Raw genomic sequence first — 20,954 nt, 5'->3', positions numbered from 1 at the left:
TTATTTCTCAGGGGAAGTGTACAGCTGGTTCATGCATGCACAGTGGAACTAATAACCCAGACTGGGCTTTCAATTGGAAAAAGAATTTTAAAAAATGTTTAAAAATGGATAAAACATATTAAAAAAAATAAAATAAAATAAGTATTCCCAACTGAAAAGAATACTTTATTTAAATAATAAAGATTTTTTTATCATCGATTTTCTTCTGCTATTGCCATGGCGTTAACAGGAGAAGGACTGCAGTGGTATTTGTACCACCATGACTCTTGTTAAATAGGCTGCCCAATGTTTTGTGAATTGGCGGAGATAGTGCTTTTAGCCCTTTAAAAAATAGAGTCTTATCTCTCTCTCCAGGCAGTGGGTCAGCTCATTCCAGATCTAAATCTTGCTGCTTGGAAAGCTAGAGGGATTTCCTCCATGTCGGATTTATTTGCCCAAGGCCTTTTTCTTCCCTTTTCTCAGCTCCAAGCTCGTTATAGCTTGCCATCCTCAGAGACATATAGGTACCTGCAAATCAGTCACTGGGTCAGAACTGTCTCTAGGACCCCCTACTCTCTTATTTTCTCCCAACACCTGTCATAGATAGATTAACGAAGAGTAGTGGGAGAGGTGGAATAACATTCTGGTATCATTACATTTATTCCCTGATCCCCCCAACTAAAACACCTGCACAAACCCAGTGGGAGACGGATGTGAATTTAGTGCTCACTGAGCGACAATGGGAAAGAATTTATGTAACTTCCCACCGTATGTCTAAATGCATTAACCATACTGAGATGCAGGTTAAACTCCCTCAATCGGTTATACCTTACCCCGGAACGGTTACACAGGTTCTGGCCAAGCCAATCAAAATTGTGCTGGCGTCAATGTGCCCAAATTGCAGATATCGTCCATGTATTCTGGTTATGTCCGGTGATCCAGCTGCTGTGGAGCGAGGTATTTGCTTTGATTTCTTCAGTCTTAAAGACTCTTGTTGCTCCAGACCCAGCCCTAGCTCTCCTCCACATCTACCCGACTTCTATTCCAAATCACGATCACTACATATTGGGTCACATTTTGATTGCTGCTAGAGCAGCAATAGCACAAAATTGGAAGTCTCAGGCTTCCCCTACCACTGCTCACATCATCTTAAGGATACAGCACAGCTTTGAGATGGAAACAACAGACACGCCCTATGCCTCATCTGCATCAGCTCCCATCATGAAGTGGTTTAGGTGGCACGTGTACATTACGGACGGCCCTGGGTCTCCTCAGGATATTTCTGGTTTCCCATCAGACCACTCTCCAGCGGCTCTTATAGAACCCCCTCAGCCAGTTGATCAGCTTGCATCCCCTGTTAGCCCATTTATGGTGGAAACACCTTCAGAATGCCAAAAAGTAGGCTGACATGTCTTGCTATATCTTTCTATTTTAAAATGTATATTGTTAATACTGTGTGCCTTATCTTAATTTAGTGATCCTCCTCCCCCTGCGTGGGGATTCCTTATGTGTTTTTCCCTGTGTCTGTATTTCCTTTTCCCCTCCTCTTTTTCTTTTCTGTACCCCATATACCTTTGGAAAAATTAAATAAAAATATTGATGCAAAAAAATAAATAAATGGAGTCTTATGTAATGTAAATAAGTTATTGTTACTGTTAATATACAAAGACTAGTAAAAAAGAACATGTGATTTCAAAGATTATTTCTTATCTCCAGACCACCCTCAATCTTATGTAACAGGCGTTTTGGTTTGCAAAGTTTATGCTTTTTTTTTTAGCCTGTAGCCTGCATTACACATGCATTCATGTGGGTAAACTATAAGATCTCAAATCTAGGTTATGCTGATGATGCAACCTGCTGCCTAGACAGACAAAAGGACGGATGGGCAGACAGACAGATAGACAGAGCATAATATAAGTTTTGCCTCTGCACAAATCAGTAATCGCAGGTCTAAAATTGTTTAAACTGTAGGAGGGAGAAAATCACCACTGGTCATGAGTTAAAATGAAAGCGCTGTACTTTTTGTTTAGCAATGCCTGGCAAAGAATAGCATATAAACATCTGTCATCTGCCATTCATTAATATTAATTATAAATGACCACTGAGCGGTGAATTCCAAGTCTAGCAGCTGTGATCTTTCCAAATCTGACCTCTTCTGAAGCTCTGCGAGAAGTGTTATGGTCTAATCTGGTTGAAGCAAAGGAGTACTGTATAAAAGTGTAACATCAGACTTTTAAATAGAAACATTTCACAGTGAAATAATGTATATTTTCTGAAAAAATATTGGCTGTCACATCTATAATAAATATAGGGTATTTATTATTTATGACAATGGAAATATATTTGTTGGTATTATGAGATCTGAGAGTGTCTAACCTATACATTTGTACCTCCTTGAGCCCCATAGACGCATGTCACAATAGAGACCCTCTTTATTATTTATACTAATAATTTGTAGATGGATAAATTCCAAACCTCTCTAGAGATCAATAGAACATTCCATTGGACTCCTTCATATTTTCCCTATTACGCAAGGAAAAGAAACACATGAATGCTTAATTTTATATCAAATATTTATTATTTATCTTTGAAGAACCAATCAAAGATAAAAGGCTCTTTTAACAAATAACATGATGTAAAAATAATGCATTAGTATAAGTGTAATAGTTTTGCATGAAATGCCATGTTTGTCAGCAGTCTGGCTTACCCATAACTCAGCACCACAACACTATGTCCACTCCCAATCATTTAGGGAAATAAAAACTGTGCACTGCCACTGACATTCTCCTGGAAAAGGGTCATTCACTTTTCAACAACCCCTGTTTAGGCAGTCCACCCTCTTTGTACCACTTCAATGAAGACTGTGTAACTCTTTCCTTTAGTGCCGTTAAAAGTCTTTATTAATATTATTCTCCATATTTTATTTTAGATATAACTTGGTAACTGTCCATCTAACAAAGGCAGCTTTAACTTAACCATCATAGCACAATGTTCTTTCTGAAACCTTTCTTCAGTCCATTAGATTTCCCACATTTCCATTGGTCAAATAAGATATGCAGCTATAGAGTATCAAAGAGGAAATAAGTGTTTTTCATAGGTCACATGGATTAAAGGATGTGAATTTTGTGTATTAAGAGAATCTGCAGTGGTCTATGTAGATAAAACACAGCAACTTTCCTGAGATATCAAGTCTAAAACCTTCTTTTCCTTAAACAGAAATTTGATGAGTAATGGGTAAAGGGTATATCTAAGAGCAGGCCGATGGGACAGATGCAATCTAAATACCAGCATTATAAATCTTGGTGTGTGAGCTACTGTTCTTTGCTACTGCCTCATATTGTGTTCTGTGACTTTGTGGAAATTCCAGATGGTTGTGGAAAGCTTTCCTCTTTTGCAAGCACGTTAGCAATATAGCCTTAAAGATTTATTGCTTAGCATTGGATCAACAAACCAAATGCAGATGGCAACTGTGTATTGTTGGACAGTTTTGCAGAAATGTACAACTTCAAATACACCAACCATGTAGACGCCCAATCAAAATGAAAGAAAATCCCGTGGTCCATGAACAGGAATCGTTCTGAATATTAAAAAAGTGACATGAAAAATTCTTGCCAATTAATTTGAACATTACTTTGATGTAGGTAGGCATTTACATGTACTATGCCATCCAAGTGTCCTTATTAATTTTGTTGTATGCAGCGCTGACAGCATGGTGCTCAAGAGAACATAAAACACCAGGCGGATTTGGACTTAACTATAAAAATAAAATTCTAAAAGGATGCAGAAATTTGGAAGATGTAGTTCCTGGCACATTGAAGGAAATTAATAAAAACAATACAGTGGATAACATGGATAGAACATGTATAAAAACCAGTTCATGTTGTATGAAAGATTGGCAGTAAACTATGGAAGGAAGTAAATAACTGGTATTGCAAGAGCAACTAGTTAGACAAAGAGGAACAAGGCAGCCATATGGAATATAATGATTTGGACTGATCATTAAAGTTATGAGAAAATCCACTTGTGGGTTCCATGCAAAAGAGTCCCGATTTTTGGCAGTCAAAAAATGCTTGGACTATAGGAAAAAAGGGAGGTTCTTTCTAAATATAGGTGTTATCTAATTGGATCCTAATATGTATTCCTCAAGGCTGATTAACTGATGAGTGCCCTCTATCTGTGTTTTCATGAGAGCAGCCCAAGGGAACTTGGGTGTGGGGGAGCACCTCACCAGGGGGTAAATGTATGAAGCTCCGGGTTCTTTAACACCCGCGAGTTCGGCGTTTTCAGTGCTTAAATTTAAAGCAGCGCTGCCTTGTAAAGGGAAACCCGGAACTTCATACATTTACCCCCAGATGTGTTGTGGAATTTTTTTTATATATGTATATGTAGAAAGAGTTCCTGTTCCGTAGTAATCTGGGAGACATACTGTATAAGCCAACCATCAGGTATGTGTTTTTATATGCACAACTAAAAAAAATTTATTGATGTTTTTTTCACCATCCTGTAGAAACATCTGACTATGATTCCTTAATGTTCCACGTTTAGCCATTCCAAGCAAGACTGTAAAAACAATTTCAAATTCTTCACAACTTAATACTATATTATATAAAGAATCCTGTTAATTCAAGATATCTCAGTATGTTGAACAGTTCTGTATATACTATGAGATAACACTCTACATCTGTAACTCATCTTGGGAGCTGCAAGTTCACCTTGACAAAGTTGTTGACCAAGTTATACAGTGCACAATTCATAGATTCATAGATTGCAAGTCATAGATTGCAACACTGGTTGAGTATTAAATTCTATTATAGGTAATGGACGAAATGTAACTGGAATAATCACCAGTAGATAAGTAAAACTAGCACTCTCTGGTAAAATACATTTGTTTCATTTCAGTATTCAACTAATGATCATTTTGGGGTATAATTTGTTCATAGGGAAAATTTTAATATATGAATAGCTAAAATATTTACTTTGAAATGTTGTTTTGAAGGACAAATTCTATTAAAATGACAACAAACTGGGGTGTGGCCTATCACTGCGGAATAAGGTTAGAGGAGCCCCCACTTTCCAGGTTCATTACTATTAATATATTAGCAAACTTTGCTTCATTATTCAACCTCAACTACAAGGATAGATAAATGTCTACCAAAAGTGGCCCCAAGACAGGACACTCCTTGACCAAATATCCCCTCAATAATCACCTTTGTAATCATCAAATAATGACCATTATTATGCCATGTGAGTATTGAAAGAGTATGGCCCATTCCGTAAAGCACTGGATCTCCCCCGTTACATTTGGAATCTACTCGCAATCCTACTCTGCCTGTGGTTCCCAGGGCAGAGTAGTTAGCTACTTGGAGGTTGGTTGTATCACCTTCATTTTATGGTTGGTAAATTTATGGCCTAGATATCCACTCATGGATTTCACTTGCCTGTTTATTATTTTGTTTATACAGATGGCCAGTAACGTTGCACCAGGCTGTTATTAATTTTAAGATCCCTCTGGACTGCTGAAATCTGTTCTATGTTTTGCCTATTTCAGGCCACTGCTACCTTTTCTCAGGTCTTTTTGGCGTTTTGGGGTGTACGTGACTTAAGAGTTGTCAAATTATTCAGCTCATTTCAATAATTTTTTTAACTACCCTATATGTACTCAGTCCTAAAGGTCTATTGATTGTGGAGATTGGGCTACCTCTGTTGGTATGGAATAATCTGTATTTGTCATTGATGCTGCTATAATACCCTTTTCTCTACCCCAAATGTCCACCATGTCCCTAACTGTACCTTTTTCCCTCACCATCTCCCCACTTTTTCCTCCATCTTTCCATTTTACATTCCATTTCTAGAGGCATTGTACTGCTATCTGTTATTATTATGTTTATTTTGACTACAGCTCCAGGCCCTCTATTAAGTTTATGTTCCCTCTGGACAGCTAAAATAAGCTCAAAAGTTTTCTTTTATAAGGGTGATTCTACATATTCTTCAACATTGTTGTTGTTTTGTGACTTATATCACTTCTAATAGCCCTCAGCCTATTGGGCAACCGAACTATCTACTTTCAACAGCAAGTTATATTGTTATATGCACCTGTTGTATCTAATAATACTTTAGCTAGCTATAGATCGCATTTGCTTTATTCAATTTGATTTTTTTACTCAGATATTCTCTGGCTATTCTATAAAAAAAATATGGTGAGGATGTCCCTTGAGTCACAGGTAGTCTCTTCTTTCTCTTTCTAGTTTCTCCTTTTTATCATATTTTCTTGTCCTCTTCTTCACTTTCTCTCTATATTCTCCTTTCCCTCAACTCAAAAATTAATGTTATGGTGAGATCAATGTTACTCATATATGAATTGATAACATTATCTATGTTGGTGGGGGGGTGAAGTAAGATGGATTTTAAATTAAGGAGGGGTTAATTTTTACCTAGGGAGCACTATAAGTGTATTAGCCTAAGGTGGCCTGAACCATTTATTAAGTCCTGTGTATTCTGATACCTTGTATATTATGGTGCTTTCCTACTCCAGTACATACATGTTGTCATCATTGTCAACTAGCTTATGGCAAATGGTTGGAACTACTGAGAGATCCAATTGTAAGGAATCAAAAGTGGGGAAATAGTGAGAACTTGAACTGACCTGGAAGACTAATTCTGGCCACATACAAGATGATCTGGCCATTTGGCAAAATCATTGAGGTACTAAATGTGGAACATTTGGCAACACACAAGGAGGATTAAATTGTACACCTTCAGTTATTTGAGGGAGTCTGGCTGAATGATTGGATCCAAGGGACCATAATATTTCAGTCATCAGATGACTCCACACACAAGTTGATGTGGTTGTCAACTGAACCGATTTTTGGATATACCTTACCATGTAGGATTATCATTTTAGGTGCTACGGTGTACAATGCCAATTTGCTTGCCATGTGTGGCAAGCCTACAAAGTCTACAATTTATATTATACATAGATAACTTTACAGAATTCAATTGTATTCTCTAAATGCTTAGGTAAAATGTTATTGAATATTTACTTAGAAGTAATTATAAAAGTATAGCCAGCAGTTGGAAAAAAATATGTATATGTAAAATATCTATTTCTAACCCAGATGTGTCATAACAGTAAAGGCGAAACATTTAATAATACAATATATCATAAAAGTTAACAACAATTAGGAATGTAAAAGGGAATGTAAAAAAGGATCAATAATACAGTGCAAAATAGATTGTCAACGTAAAGGGTTCTTAAATAGTCACTGTTGACCTTGTAGTATATGTAACATATAAACATCAGGAAACAGTAATTAGTTTCAAGCTAATTTTGGAGTCTCAGAGGCCGGGGGAACGATCACACAGTAAGGTCATTAACCAGACTAGTGTCTTTAACACATAAAACACACGCCTCTCAGCTATGTTACTACAATCTTCTGACTGCTGCTTTACAAGTCATTCTGACCCTTATTAGTGTTAGATACACCACATGGGGTTATATGTTTGTTTTTTTACTGATTAATGTGTCCTCTCACTCTGAACCATGTATGTTATATGTACAAAACACTGACTATTCTAATTTGTTTGCCTATTCTTTTAAAATGTCACTTGCCATTTCTGCAAACAGCACATAGTAGTTACCTTCAAATACTTCTACACTTATGAGTGTTTGACACCACCGCACTTTTGTTTATACTGTCATATTTGATAAAGTAACCGGAAATATACCAGAACTCATTTATTTCCACTATGAATAAACTGTGAGATTAGAGACTAATTTTCCTGTTGATTTTGTAAGTTAAACATTTTTATTTTTAAAATAAAATTATGTTTGTAGTTTGTCTTTTAAACGTAGACATATGATATTATTATAATAAGCAGCTAGATGACGCATGTGGGATATTTGTACAAACAGATGACAGGCAAGCCTGTAGATCAAACACTATATTTCAAGCAAATTGTATTAATATCACTAACAGTACATTATTCATTTTCAGTTCAAGGAATTTGCTATGGTGGCAACTATAACTTTTCCACTGGATGCAATTAAGCACTAGAATATGTTAGGTTTCTTTACATGGAAATAAACAATATATGTTTCAAATACATAAAACAAAGTTTTAAAAATATTTTTGATATATTTCTACTAAGCAATGATCCACAACCCAATAACATTCACTGCTCCACCATTCCCTTAAACAATACTTTTCAATATCCCATATTTCTCTACAATCCTTAATCAAATAACGCCACATCATCTACTTAATAAAAGTGTACCTGCCAAAGCTCAACACTTCTAATAATGTACCCTGCAATATGGCATCACCAGCACTCTACAAGGCATTCTTCACTGCAGTCCTGTACCCAGCACTACTTTCTTCTTCTCTACAATTCTATATCCTACAGTCCTCTATCATTCTTCTTTAGAATACTATATCCACTAAAGTTCAACTAATATTTTTCCCAATACTACACCCATTAATGCTCCAACTTCTCAGTACTGTAATAATCTGATAATTCACCATTCTTCTTTACAATACTGTACTCACCAATATTCAGCCATTCTTCTCCACAATACTATACCAAACAATGTTCTAATGTTCTTCATCTCCATTCTATACCCTCCAATGCTCCATTAGCTGTCAATGCTTTACCATTTTTCTCCCTAATATTGTGTCCCCCAATGATCCACTGTTTTTCTTCAGAAATACCTTACCTAGCAATAACCTCTGCAATACACTACTAATTCTCCACTCTTCTATAAAATTGTACATACTGTACATCAGGTCCACTTTTTTTCTATACAATACTGTCATATCATGCTCTAACGTAATATTATATAATGTATCTTACAGTGCTGTACTTTTATTCTGCACATTGATATATCAAATAATGATTTGTTATTTTAGAAAACAGTATAATAAACATCAAAGCCCATTGATCTACACATTACTTTACCTTAAAATATTTCACCTTTCTGCTTCACAATACTATATTCAACATTACTTCGACCCTCGCCCTTATCTCACAAATATTTGACCATTTTTTACACAACACTAGTGCACTTTTTATCCACAATACCATACCCACTATTTTTTAAGTTTCTACTCTGGTCTATTTGTGTAAATGTTCATTGACACATTTATATTGACCCTGAATGTGTATACATTAAGTGATCAACTCTCACCGTAGCTGGTTACCCACTGGTGTTAGGAAAATGCCAATGACAACACATATTAATCATGTGGAGGTAATCAGTGCTTGCATTTGAAATTGGTGGAGTCATTGTAGGACATTCTATTTACCCCAATGCATGCACTTGCAGGGAATGCAAGTAAATAGAGCAGACACTGTCCAAAATACGCTGCAACACTCCTGACCATATAAGTGGGTATGGGGTCATTGGAGCCAATAGGTTCCACCTCCATTCCTATGTATATGCTTTTACTAGCATTAAAAACATGCTAATAAAAGGATGATCTTAGATAGGCAGAAGCCCTTGTGATCCAGTCATTCAGGCTGACAACTAGGCAAGAGAATCTGTCATTTTCACTTCCAACCTATATCACCAGACTGGTGGTTTTGCCAAATGACTGCACTGCAGTGTGTATCACTAGATTTATACAATGTTTCAATGTATACAATTATTCAGTGCGGAGCCAGTTATCGGAAAAATGAAAGCCAATCTAGCAAAACTGATGTTATATTTGGACTCAGCACCACAAAGTTACCCCCAAATCACTCTATTATTATTGCCAATAAAATGAGTATTGACCAGTGTAATCTTTTTAAACACTGCTGTATTCATGTTATCACAGTGATGCTGTATTCACGCATCACTTCTATTATACACAATGATAAAAAATACCCATTGCGCTACCATTCGTCTGCACAACAGTTAACCCACCAATGCAAAACATTTTCATTTTACGTTTACAATTTGATCACTCCTTCCACCTTTATTAATGTTCTGAACCATAACCACATCAATATCATGTCTCACAGCCAATTGTCTGAACAACACAACAAAATTGAAAGAATGTTAACTGCATACTTGCCTACTCTCCCGGAATTCCGTGGAGTCCTCATGGACTCCTGGAAGAGTAGGCAAAGCTCCCACATTTGCCGAAATTCACGGCAGTGAAAGGAGGGGGCGGGGCTTAATCGAGTCATTAAGTCCCCCCGCTCCATTAAATTTCGGCTTTTTACAATGGGGGCAGGGCTATGGTGACGCAAGAATGATGTCACCATGTCCTCCTCCTACCCCATGTCACATGACACACATCTTAATAGTTGGCATGTATGATTAACTGACATTTTTCTATTCCCATTGATATGATTCTATCCAAAACAACCTATGCCTCTTGCCACCCTATTAAGTGTCTACCGGTAAAGTAACATTGTTTGACAGCCCTACTAATTATTAAATTACCTTTTTCGTAGTTAAATACTCATACAGGTAAAGAGAGACATCTAGATTTGTGTGCTAACTCAGTGTTAAACATGTGTTAGGCTATTTTTCTTGCATAATTGTAGCTGTTTAGTATAGTTGTGAGATTCAGTATAAGGCTCATTAGTATGCCATAATATCTATAAAACACTTGCCATTCCTGCCATCTTTAGTGGGCTGACCAAACTAAGTCCTCAGTCTTTGATTGGTCTTCTCCCTATGTCACAAACAAAACATCTTTGGGTTTGCACTGAGTCGTATAAATTGATACTTCCGGCCCATTGAAGATGGCAGCAGCTGCAGAAATGGTAAGTCCTATATACACTTTACTAGAGAGTGTACAGATAGAATAGAGTTATATTGGCAGAACAGATTCTTAGGGTCTGATTTAGAATTGTATATAAGAACATAAAAGGCAAAAAAAAGTGATTGCATAAAAAATAGGGGTGTGCACCGGGCACTTTTAGTGTTTTGGGTTCTGATTTGTTTTGCCAAAACACCTGATGAAAGGTTTTGGTTCTGATTTCGGGTTTTGGGTTCTGATTTATTTTTTAAAAAGCATAAAAAGCACTAAAATCCTGTTTTTTTTGTTGTTTTCCACTCCTACGCTGTTATTAACCTCAATAACATTCAATAACAATCATTTCCACTAATTTCCAGTCTACTCTGAACACCTCACACCTCACAATATTGTTTTTAGTCCAAAACGTTGCTCCGAGGTAGCTTTCTGGACTGCGTAGTGGAGTGGGCCCGGTACCCAATTTGGTACCGGGGCCACAATACCTCCTCCAACCATGGTACAGAGCATTCATCATTGAGATCCCATCAAGTATGTCAAAGACAGACAGGGTCGAAGTGTTATTTGTTGACTTTGTGAACAAAAAAACTGTCCCTGTTGCAAATCTTCGTGCAATTAAGAGTGACTTTTTCATTTAAAGGCTCAAGCTTTCAAGTGTAGTGTTTATAAGTTATAAACACTACAGTAGTTCTAGCATGTCAATACCTCTTGTTTTCGACGACCATGGTACAGAGCATTCATCATTGAGATCCCATCAAGTATGTCAAAGACAGACAGGGTCAAAGTGTTATTTGTTGACAAAAAAACTGTCCCTGTTGCAAATCTTCGTGCAATGAAGAGTGACCTTTTTCATTTAAAGGCTCAAGCTTTCAAGTGTAGTGTTTATAAGTTATATTATACTTTTGATTTAATTTGTTTAATTTGTTTTAATTTTGTTTTACTTTGTGCTCATGGCAAACGACTGTTGAACGGTCACATAATGCCAAAAAAAAGAGTTGCAAGATGGAATTGTCCTTGGGCCCTCCCACCCACCCTGATGTTGTTGAAATAGGACATGCACACTTTAACAAACCAATCATTTCAGCGACAGGGCCTACCAAACAACTGTGGCTGAAATGATTGGTTTGTTTGGGCCCCCACACCAAAAAAGCTATTCATCTCTCCCTTTACAAACTAAACAGGCTCTACTGTGGCAAGATGTCGTCCTCATCCTCATCCTCTGATTCCTCTCCCCCTTCAGTGTGTACTTCCTCATCCTCACACATTATCAATTCGTCCCCGCTGGACTCCACAACCACAGGTCCCTCTGTAGTATCTGGAGGCCAGTGCTGTACTTGATTGAGGAATTGATAATTCATTTTTATGAACATCATTTTTTCAACGTTCTGCGGAAGCAACCTCCTTCGCCGCTCACTGACCAGGTTCCCCGCTGCACTAAAAACTCTTTCCGAGTACACACTGGAGGGGGGACAACTCAGGTAAAATAGAGCCAGTTTGTACAGGGGCTTCCAAACTGCCTTTTTTTCCTGCCAGTAACAATATGGACTGTCTGACATGTCTACTTGGATGGTGTCAGAAAAATAATCCTCCACCATTTTTTCTATTGTGACAGCATCCAATGCAGCGACAGTAGACATGTCTGCAATGGTTGGCAGGTCCTTCAGTCCGGACCAGATGTTGTCTGCATCCCTGCTAGCGGGTCTTTTAGGAAAACTGAGTTTTTTCCTCCCTGCCACAGGTGTGGAAGAATATGAAGGTGGAGCTGTTGGCATGTCACGGTCCTCTTCAGAGGACAATTTCCTGACCAGCAGGTCTTTGCACCTCTGTAGACTTGTGTCTGCCGGAAACAGAGACACAACATACGCTTTAAATCGAGGATCGAGCACGGTGACCAGAATGTATTCCTCTGACTTTAAAAGAGTGACCACCCTCGGATCCTGGCAAAGCGTACGAAGGGCTTCATCCACAAGAGCTACATGCTTGGTGGAATGGTTTACGAGCTCCTCCCTCACTTTCTCCAGCTGCTTCTGCAACAGCCTGATCAGGGGAATGACCTGACTCAAGCTGGCAGTGTCGGAACTGACTTCTCGTGTGGCAAGTTCAAACGGCTGGAGAACCTTGCACAACACGGAAATCAGTCTCCACTGCGCCTGACTCAGGCGCATCCCCACTCCTTTGCCTATGTCGTAGGTGGCGGTGTAGGCCTGAATTGCCTTTTGCTGCTCCTCCATCCTCTGCAGCATATAGAGGGTGGAGTTCCAGCGCGTCACAACCTCTTGTTTGAGGTGATGGCAGGGCAGGTTCAGGCTTTTTTGATGTTGCTCGAGTCTGCGGTAGGCACTGGCAGAATGCCGAAAGTGTCCAGCAATTTTGCGGGCCACTGCAAGCATATCCTGCACACCCCTGTCACTCTTGAGGTAATGCTGCACTACCAAATTAACGGTGTGGGCAAAACATGGGACGTGCTGGAAATTGCCCATATGTAATGCCCGCACAATGTTACTGGCGTTGTCTGACACCACAAATCCCCTGGAGAGTCTAAGTGGGGTAAGCCACTCCGAGATTATTTCCCTCAGTTTTTCTAAGAGGTTGTCAGTGTTGTGCCTCTTACTAAAACCTGTGATACACAACGTTGCCTGCCTTGGCACGAGCAGCCGTTGTGGAGATGCTGCTACTGATGCAGCTGCTGCTGTTGCTGCGGAAGGCGATGCATCTACCCAGTGGGCTGTCACAGTCATATAGTCCTTAGTTTGCCCTGAACCACTTGTCCACATGTCCGTGGTTAAGTGGACAGTGGGTACAACCGCATTTTTCAGAGCACTGAGGACACTTGTTCTTACTTCTTTGTACATCTTTGGTATCGCCTGCCTAGTGAAGTGGAATTTCGACGGGATTTGTTACCGGGGACACAATACCTCCATCAACCGTCTAAATCCCACTCCACTGATGGCGGACACCGGACGCACATCTAACACCAACATTGCTGTTATTGACGCAGTTATCCGCTTTGCCATAGGATGACTAGTGTCGTACTTGGTGCTCATGGCAAATGACTGTTGGACGGTCAATTGTTTGGTGAAAGACGTAGCGGTCTTACGACTTCCCCTCTGGGAAGATGACCGACTACCAGCAGCAACAGCAGCAGTGGCATTAGTAGGCGTATCGCTGCAGGATTCCTCTGATGAATCCCGTATTGAAGAGGGCTCTGTCTGGCTGGTGACATGGCCTGCAGGACTAAATCTGATGGAGATCGTGGAGGAAGTTGACGAGGAGGGTGTTGGTGGTATGTATCCAACAGGACCAAGGGATTTAGGTGTCTGCTGGGTCCTAGCCACAGGTCCTGAACTAAACACTGAATTATGAAGGTGACGTATAAGTGAGGATGTCCCTAGGTGGCCAAGATCCTTACCCCTGCTTATTTGAGCTTTACATAAGCTACATATGGCCATACATTTGTTGTCCGGATTCGGATAAAAATAACTCCAGACAGAAGAGGTGGATTTTTTGGTCTTCTGACCAGGCATGATGATGGGCTTTTTCATCCCATGGACAACAACTGTTTCCCCCCCCTGGTTGCTCATTTATGATAACCACATCAGCATCCTCCTCGTCAAGTTCCTCCTCAGCGCCAGCTATATCAATATCCTCCTCCCGGTGTACAACATTCACACCTTCATTAGCCAAATTTGTAACTGGACTGTGGGTGATCCTTCCAGCATATGCAGAGGGCGTGCTGCAAATGGTGGAAGGAGCCACCTCTTCCCGTACAGAGATGGGAAGGTCAGGCTTCGCAACTACCAACACCCTTGGACTCGCCTTGGGGATTTGTGATGTCATCTGTTTAGAAGGCAGAGTTGTTTGCTGTGTTATTGATGACAGCTTAAGTCTCTTAAATTTTTTAGAGGGGGGGAGGAGGAGAAGGGCTTAGATCCTTGGGTGAAGCTGAACCACTAGTCCTGAACACGGGCCAGGGCCTAAGCCGTTCCTTGCCACTCCGTGTCGTAAATGGCATATTGACAAGTTTTCGTTTCTCCTCAGATGTTTTTAATTTTTTTTTTTGGTAATTTTAGTCAACTTTGGGTTTTTGGATTTTACATGCCCTGTACTAGGAGATTGGGCATTGGCCTTGGCAGACGACGTTGATGGTATTTCATCGTCTATGTCATGACTAGTGGCAGCAGCTTCTCATTAAGAGGAAGTGGTTCTTGTTCTTTCCCTACTTTATCCTCCAAATTTTGGTACTCCATTATGTGCAGCACAAGAGAGCGTACCCCTAAACCACACACACTCGTCAAAGCCTTTACAAATTATCTGCGGCACAGGAGAGTACCACTGGACTGTAGTTATACAGCAGTACCTATTTTTAGTGACAGCTGCAAGAGTGAACGTAGTGTGACTTTGAATTGAAATAGTACTACCTATTTTTTGTGACAGCTGCAAGAGTGAACGTATTGTGACTTTGAATTGAAATAGTACTACCTATTTTTTGTGACAGCTGCAAGAGTGAACGTAATGTGACTTTGAATTGAAATAGTACTACCTATATTTTTTTGTGACAGCTGCAAGAGTGAACGTAATGTGACTTTGAATTGAAATAGTACTACCTATTTTTTTCAACCTAATTTTTTATTATTTTTTTTTAATTGTTTTTGGATAATTTTTTTATAATTTTTTTATTTTTTTTATATTTATTTTTTTATAACTTTTTTTAATTTTTTTTTAAATCTTTTATAACTTTGGAATAATTTAGAAATAACAATGCCCTTAGCAGAACAGAGCACAGGACACAGCACCACTGGAATCCGCAGGACACAGCACTGGACAAAGCACCACTGGACTCAGCAGGACAGAGCACAGGACACAGCACCACTGGACTGAGCAGAACACAGCACAGCACAGCACAGCACGAGAAATAGCAGGACAGAGGACCACCTAACACACCCTCCCTCTTCCCTGATCAATGCCCGAGTAAAGATGGCGGCGGCAAGCGGGGAATTTAAAGGATTCGAGTATCGCGAGATCCGACAGCGGGATTATGAGTCAGAGCCTCCTTTTAAGTTTCGGAATCGTCGGGAATACCCGGACAGTTCTCGGATCTGACTCGGATCCGCGCTGTTCGGGGGGGTTCGGATTGCCAGAATCCGAGTCCGCTCATCCCTGATAAAAAAAATGCATAAAATTATGCATAATATGTGTTGCACTGAGTTGATTGTATTTTATACCTGCGATTGGAGTAGCGGGTAAGGAGTGTTCATGAGTAAATTGAAAATAGTAGGATCGTAGAGATCAAACTCTACCTCACTTAAAAATGCTTCCTGCTTTGCCTTACACTTATCTTTAAGATATGCTTTCTAGGGTTTTATTTGCGCCAGATATATCTACATTTGATTTAAAGTTGCATGTGTCTTAAGAGATGTGCAACTCAAAATACAGCTACAGAATAGACAAACGCCAAAACATAAAGGTCTAAAAATGCAGCTTAGGGAGAGAATCAATTAGCCGCGAGGTGCCTCGCGGCAGAGATTTGACAGAAGTCCAGCGAGAAAAGTACCGTAATAACGGTATTTAAACGCACTATTACCGCAATGATGGTAATAGTGCGCGCGCCGCGTTACTTTAGGCAGTAACGCCAACAACTGAATATGCCCCTAAGAGTGAGGCCAGTTACAGAGGAAACATTAACCTATCACAATGGAAGTGTAAAATATGTGTCTAAGTATAAGAGGGTTGCCCTGAAGGAATCTAACATGGTTTATTACTAGTGATCAATTTGGTAAATATTCAGTAAAGATGGAAACAAGTGCAGTGCATTAAGAAAACATAGAAGGTGGATAGAACAATGCAACCCACGTGTGTATCATAAACTACTGTCACTGTGTCTCTTCATTGACGGGAAAAAATATTGCTGAATAAAGTGGATTAGTTCAATATTATCATCGAGCACATCATTAAATGTGATAGCTAGTCTGTTGCCTATCTGTGTTCTATCAGATTGTGTCTGTGAAGAGTGTGAGTGGGTGGATGAGAAGGGAATTTAACACTTAATATTTTAATCCTCTTGGTATTATGTTACATTATCTCCAGCTAAAGTAACATTTACTCTAATCTTGATGCATGAGTTTGGGAATTTTTCCTCAGCATATTTTTGAACTCCAATCAAAGTATGATAAAACACAGCGAGCGTAAGCCAACTGCATACTTATCAAATCCTCCTGCCTAGGACTTTCACAAACATTGCATGTAACTGCTGCTCTCCCACCCTGCCCAGCCACACAAACGTTCTATTATAAACACTGCTTTCTGTAACAGGGGAGTTTATTAGGAATTAACAACTTGGTTTTGGTACGGGGGATTCCATGTAGTTTCTAATTCTGGCATGTTGATCATCTTGATTCATGCAAGTCCTGATAAAATTAATAAATACTTCAGACAGCTCATGTTTTTCAAACCATACATTTTCCACCTTGTACAATATGAATGTAGACTGCCAGAAATATTAAACCAAAAATACGACTATCCTGCAAGGCCAGGAGTGGATACTTCTGTAGTGTGTCAACAGATAGTTATACTCTACGTTGTATTTACTCACTTACTCACACTACCCTACACCAGACCTACTCTGTCTGGGAAAGCTATACCAACCATTGATAAAATATCTCTGGCATTCGCTTCGGAAAATGACGGCTATTTTTTAGATCTTTGATTATTATTATCTTATATTTAAAGGGTCAGCAGCGCCGTAAATGGTGCATAGGAGACAACAGAACACGGCATTCAGGGAAGTACAAAAACAAATTGCAACTGAATTGACAAGCCGGCTGAGGACAGGTAGACCGGGACAAATGACATCAATATATGTAATATAGCCTGCAAAATGTATTCTTACATTTTTTAAATAGTGATTTTTGTTGTCACATGACCTATAATGAAAATCGATTGTATAACTTTTAAATAAAGCGCACCAGGTTATATCACTTTATAAACACAACATTCAAATTGAAAAAAATAAAAAAGGAAAACAACGTTGACCTTGTGACGTAATATGGTCACGGTGGACTTATACTATCCTTATATTTTACAGTAAAGTTCACATTATTCTCATTATATATAGCTCAACACTACTTTTTCATTTTCACAAATGCAACATTATCTGACAAATATCCCATTTCACTTTGTATCCATATGCAATTATAGGTGATCAGGATTTAGGGTTCACAGATTTCCCATCACAGTTCCATTTTTCCAACCAAAATCTCACAATACTTATATTCCCATCATTTATACTCCTCATGAACCCAAAGGAGCACCGTGAAAACATGTTACCATGGTTAATAGGAAGTATGGGGTTGATTTTTATGGTCTTAGCAAGCTTTAATAAATGTTAATTTCCAAATGATAAGAGCCAAATAAGTATTGCAATAGTTTAAATAACATTACCGTCTTGAGCATTTCTTTTTCTGCACTATACATTTCCTTGTCTCGGCTGTTAATGGGCATGCTGTGCCACGTGGTGAGGGGTGTTGCAGTATCTCACGAGTTCTTGTTTCATTGCCCCTTCTAAAGCCACAGGTTTTTACCCCCTTTGTACATGGGCTCCAAGGACTCCACTCACCGATTACACAATGCACTGTAGAAACAAGACATGAGTCAAACAAATGGCTTCAGTTGAGATTTTCTACCATACTAGGGCTACTTTAGTGAAATAATATCTTCATTTAAGTAAATAATGGTCACAGTATATAATGTGAACAAGCACCCTACTAGAAATGCTTGTTATTGATAAGAAAATGTTGTTACCACTTTATATAAGTAGCTATTAGAAAGTAAGTATACAGTGAACCAATCTCAATTATTTACAATTTTTAATGTCATACATTGAGAAACCTATTATGCAAATCCCAAGCCACCTTTGGTATTCTACAGGTTCCTAAACATCTCCTTAAACTGTAGTGTATATCACTATTAATGGTAATAGAGACCACAAATATGTATTTTTAATGTACATGCGGCCTTCTGGTGAAAACCTTGATCTATAGGAACTTATAATGTGCTGGATTTAACTAATCTTATATTTGTTATTGACCAGCTGTAGTAATCAAAGAGGGTCATTTACAACAAAACAACACAGTGCATTTCAAAGTAAAATACATGTTTCCTTAGTTGTGAAGCAACACATCTCTTTATGCAGCAGCTTCATTAGGTTTGACAAGACTGCACATGGGTCTGTGTGGCAAGATGGTGTCTGTTTTGTTCTCTCAATAATACGCAGGGCAGATTTGGAGCATTTCTTATAATTATCCATTTGTATTTATGCAGCTATATGTACTCTTAAATAATGGAATTAGATATTACTTTCATTGAGATGCAGTTTGCTCAATACACACCTCATTTAGAGTTGAAAGTATGTCGTAAATATAAGTACTTCCATATAGTTCAGAGTATCTTAGACTAGGGGCCTCTTATGTCTGATGAGGTGGAACAGAGGTGGGCAAGCATCAGTTGAGCACAGTAAGGGGGTGTAGACATTAGTGTAACACACCCACTGGAGATGTGATCTAATGAAACTTCAACACATCCCCAGACACGGTCTAAGCAAGTATATCTTTGGCAGGAACCAGAGGCCTGTTGTAAAGACATGTGATGATGACACCAGCAGCACTATATAGCCCCTCTGATTGGCTGATTGTGCATTAGCCACCAGCTACTAGTATTTAATTAATTAGAACATCTGATGTACATTAGCCAGCAGTTACTAGTATTTAACTAATTAGAACATCAGAATTGTGGCCAACTGGGGATGCATTCAACTCTCATTATGTCCCTTTTCCAGGGGTTGATATAATGTCCTTACTGTTTTCAACTTGCACATGCCCGCAAAGTCTAATATACATTCAAATATAGACACATTTTTGTACACATGTGCACAAAACTATATGTATTTACACTCCAAGAATTGACATACATCCAACTCTAAATAAGGCCCTAAGTGTGAAGAAAATAAAACTTACATTTTTTTGTCACTGATAATATTAAGTAGTAACTTTAATATCAAACACTATAAATTAGAAAATCATCAATTATGCAACTAATAATAAATGCAAACAAATGAATCAAACTAAAAAACTGGAACTGCCATTGTGAAATCTGACACTGCACGTTTTCTCTTTGTCTTTCAAAATTCCCTACCATCACTAACCTGAGGATTTGGTGCACTACTCAAACATTACTGGTAATAATAAATAAAAGCTAGATGCTGGAACAGTATAGTTACACCAACACTTTTCTGTCTTTTTTTCAAATTTATTTTATTTATTTTTTTTAGCTATTCTGCAGTGGCTGGTCCTTTCATTACATGTATGGCACACAGACTATGGGTAAGACTGTAGCACATACTTACCTACTCTCCTACTCTCCTGGAATTTCCGTGAGGCTCCCGAATTTCAGGGTGTCCTCCTGGACTACCGGAAGAGTAGGCAAACCTTACGGCTCCTAAAAAATGCTGATATTTACGGCATTAAATATCAGGGATGGGGCTTAATTGTGTCATTAAGCAGCCCCCCACCCCGCTCCCGCTATTCAATGTCGTGAATTTCAGCGTTTAATAGTGCAGGCGGAGCTATGTTGACTTGACACAAAGACGTCACCATGCCCCCTCCTACCCCTGTCATATGGCAAGTACCGGAGGACAGAGTCAGAAGGTCGGAAAGTATGATGTAGCAGTTCAGCTCCACCTGACAGAACAGGAGGCCACACTGCTGCTGTGATTGGTTAGATTGCCCCTCAGCCATTTTGACTTCCCAGGTGCACTATGTAGACTGAGACTTATTCATCTTTAAATGACTGTACAGGCAGTCAGTAAGTAAAAATATCTCCTGTGCACATGTGTTGCAGCAGGATAAACTGTCCCCTGCTGAGCTGGGGACAGGTGAGTCCCAGCTGAGAGGTCACCAAGTAACATAAAACTGAGCTGTAAACTACATGTGATTTGTGATGTACATTTGAAAATACCACTAAATTGCCTTGCTTAAAGTTATGAGCAGATTTGATCATATTTAGTTTCAATTTGTTATTTAACATTGCCTGGTTTGTTAGAGAAGAAACACAGTCAGTTTAACCAGTCACTGAAACATATTGGAAGAGAGATAAAACACATAAGGTTATAAATAGAAACATCCCAAAGTCTAGATTACATATCTCATTTACTTTACATGTCAAAGAGACATGTATTGA

General features: G+C 38.8%; 1 protein-coding gene across 1 annotated transcript in view; it reads right to left on the bottom strand.

Moving 5' to 3' along the window:
• Positions 1-20,954, bottom strand: part of RSPO3 (R-spondin 3) — a 93,712-nt gene that overhangs the window by 19,223 nt on the left and 53,535 nt on the right. Inside the window, exon 4 of the mRNA XM_075200658.1 lies at positions 18,162-18,351. Coding sequence (XP_075056759.1) covers positions 18,162-18,351 — 190 coding nt within the window. The remainder of the gene's footprint in view (positions 1-18,161; positions 18,352-20,954) is intronic.

The sequence above is a fragment of the Mixophyes fleayi genome, chromosome 3 (genome assembly GCF_038048845.1).
Source record: "Mixophyes fleayi isolate aMixFle1 chromosome 3, aMixFle1.hap1, whole genome shotgun sequence".
NCBI classification, from domain to species: Eukaryota; Metazoa; Chordata; class Amphibia; order Anura; family Limnodynastidae; genus Mixophyes; species Mixophyes fleayi.
Note: the sequence above shows the minus strand (reverse complement) of the source record. Positions and strands in the feature narration are given on the sequence as shown.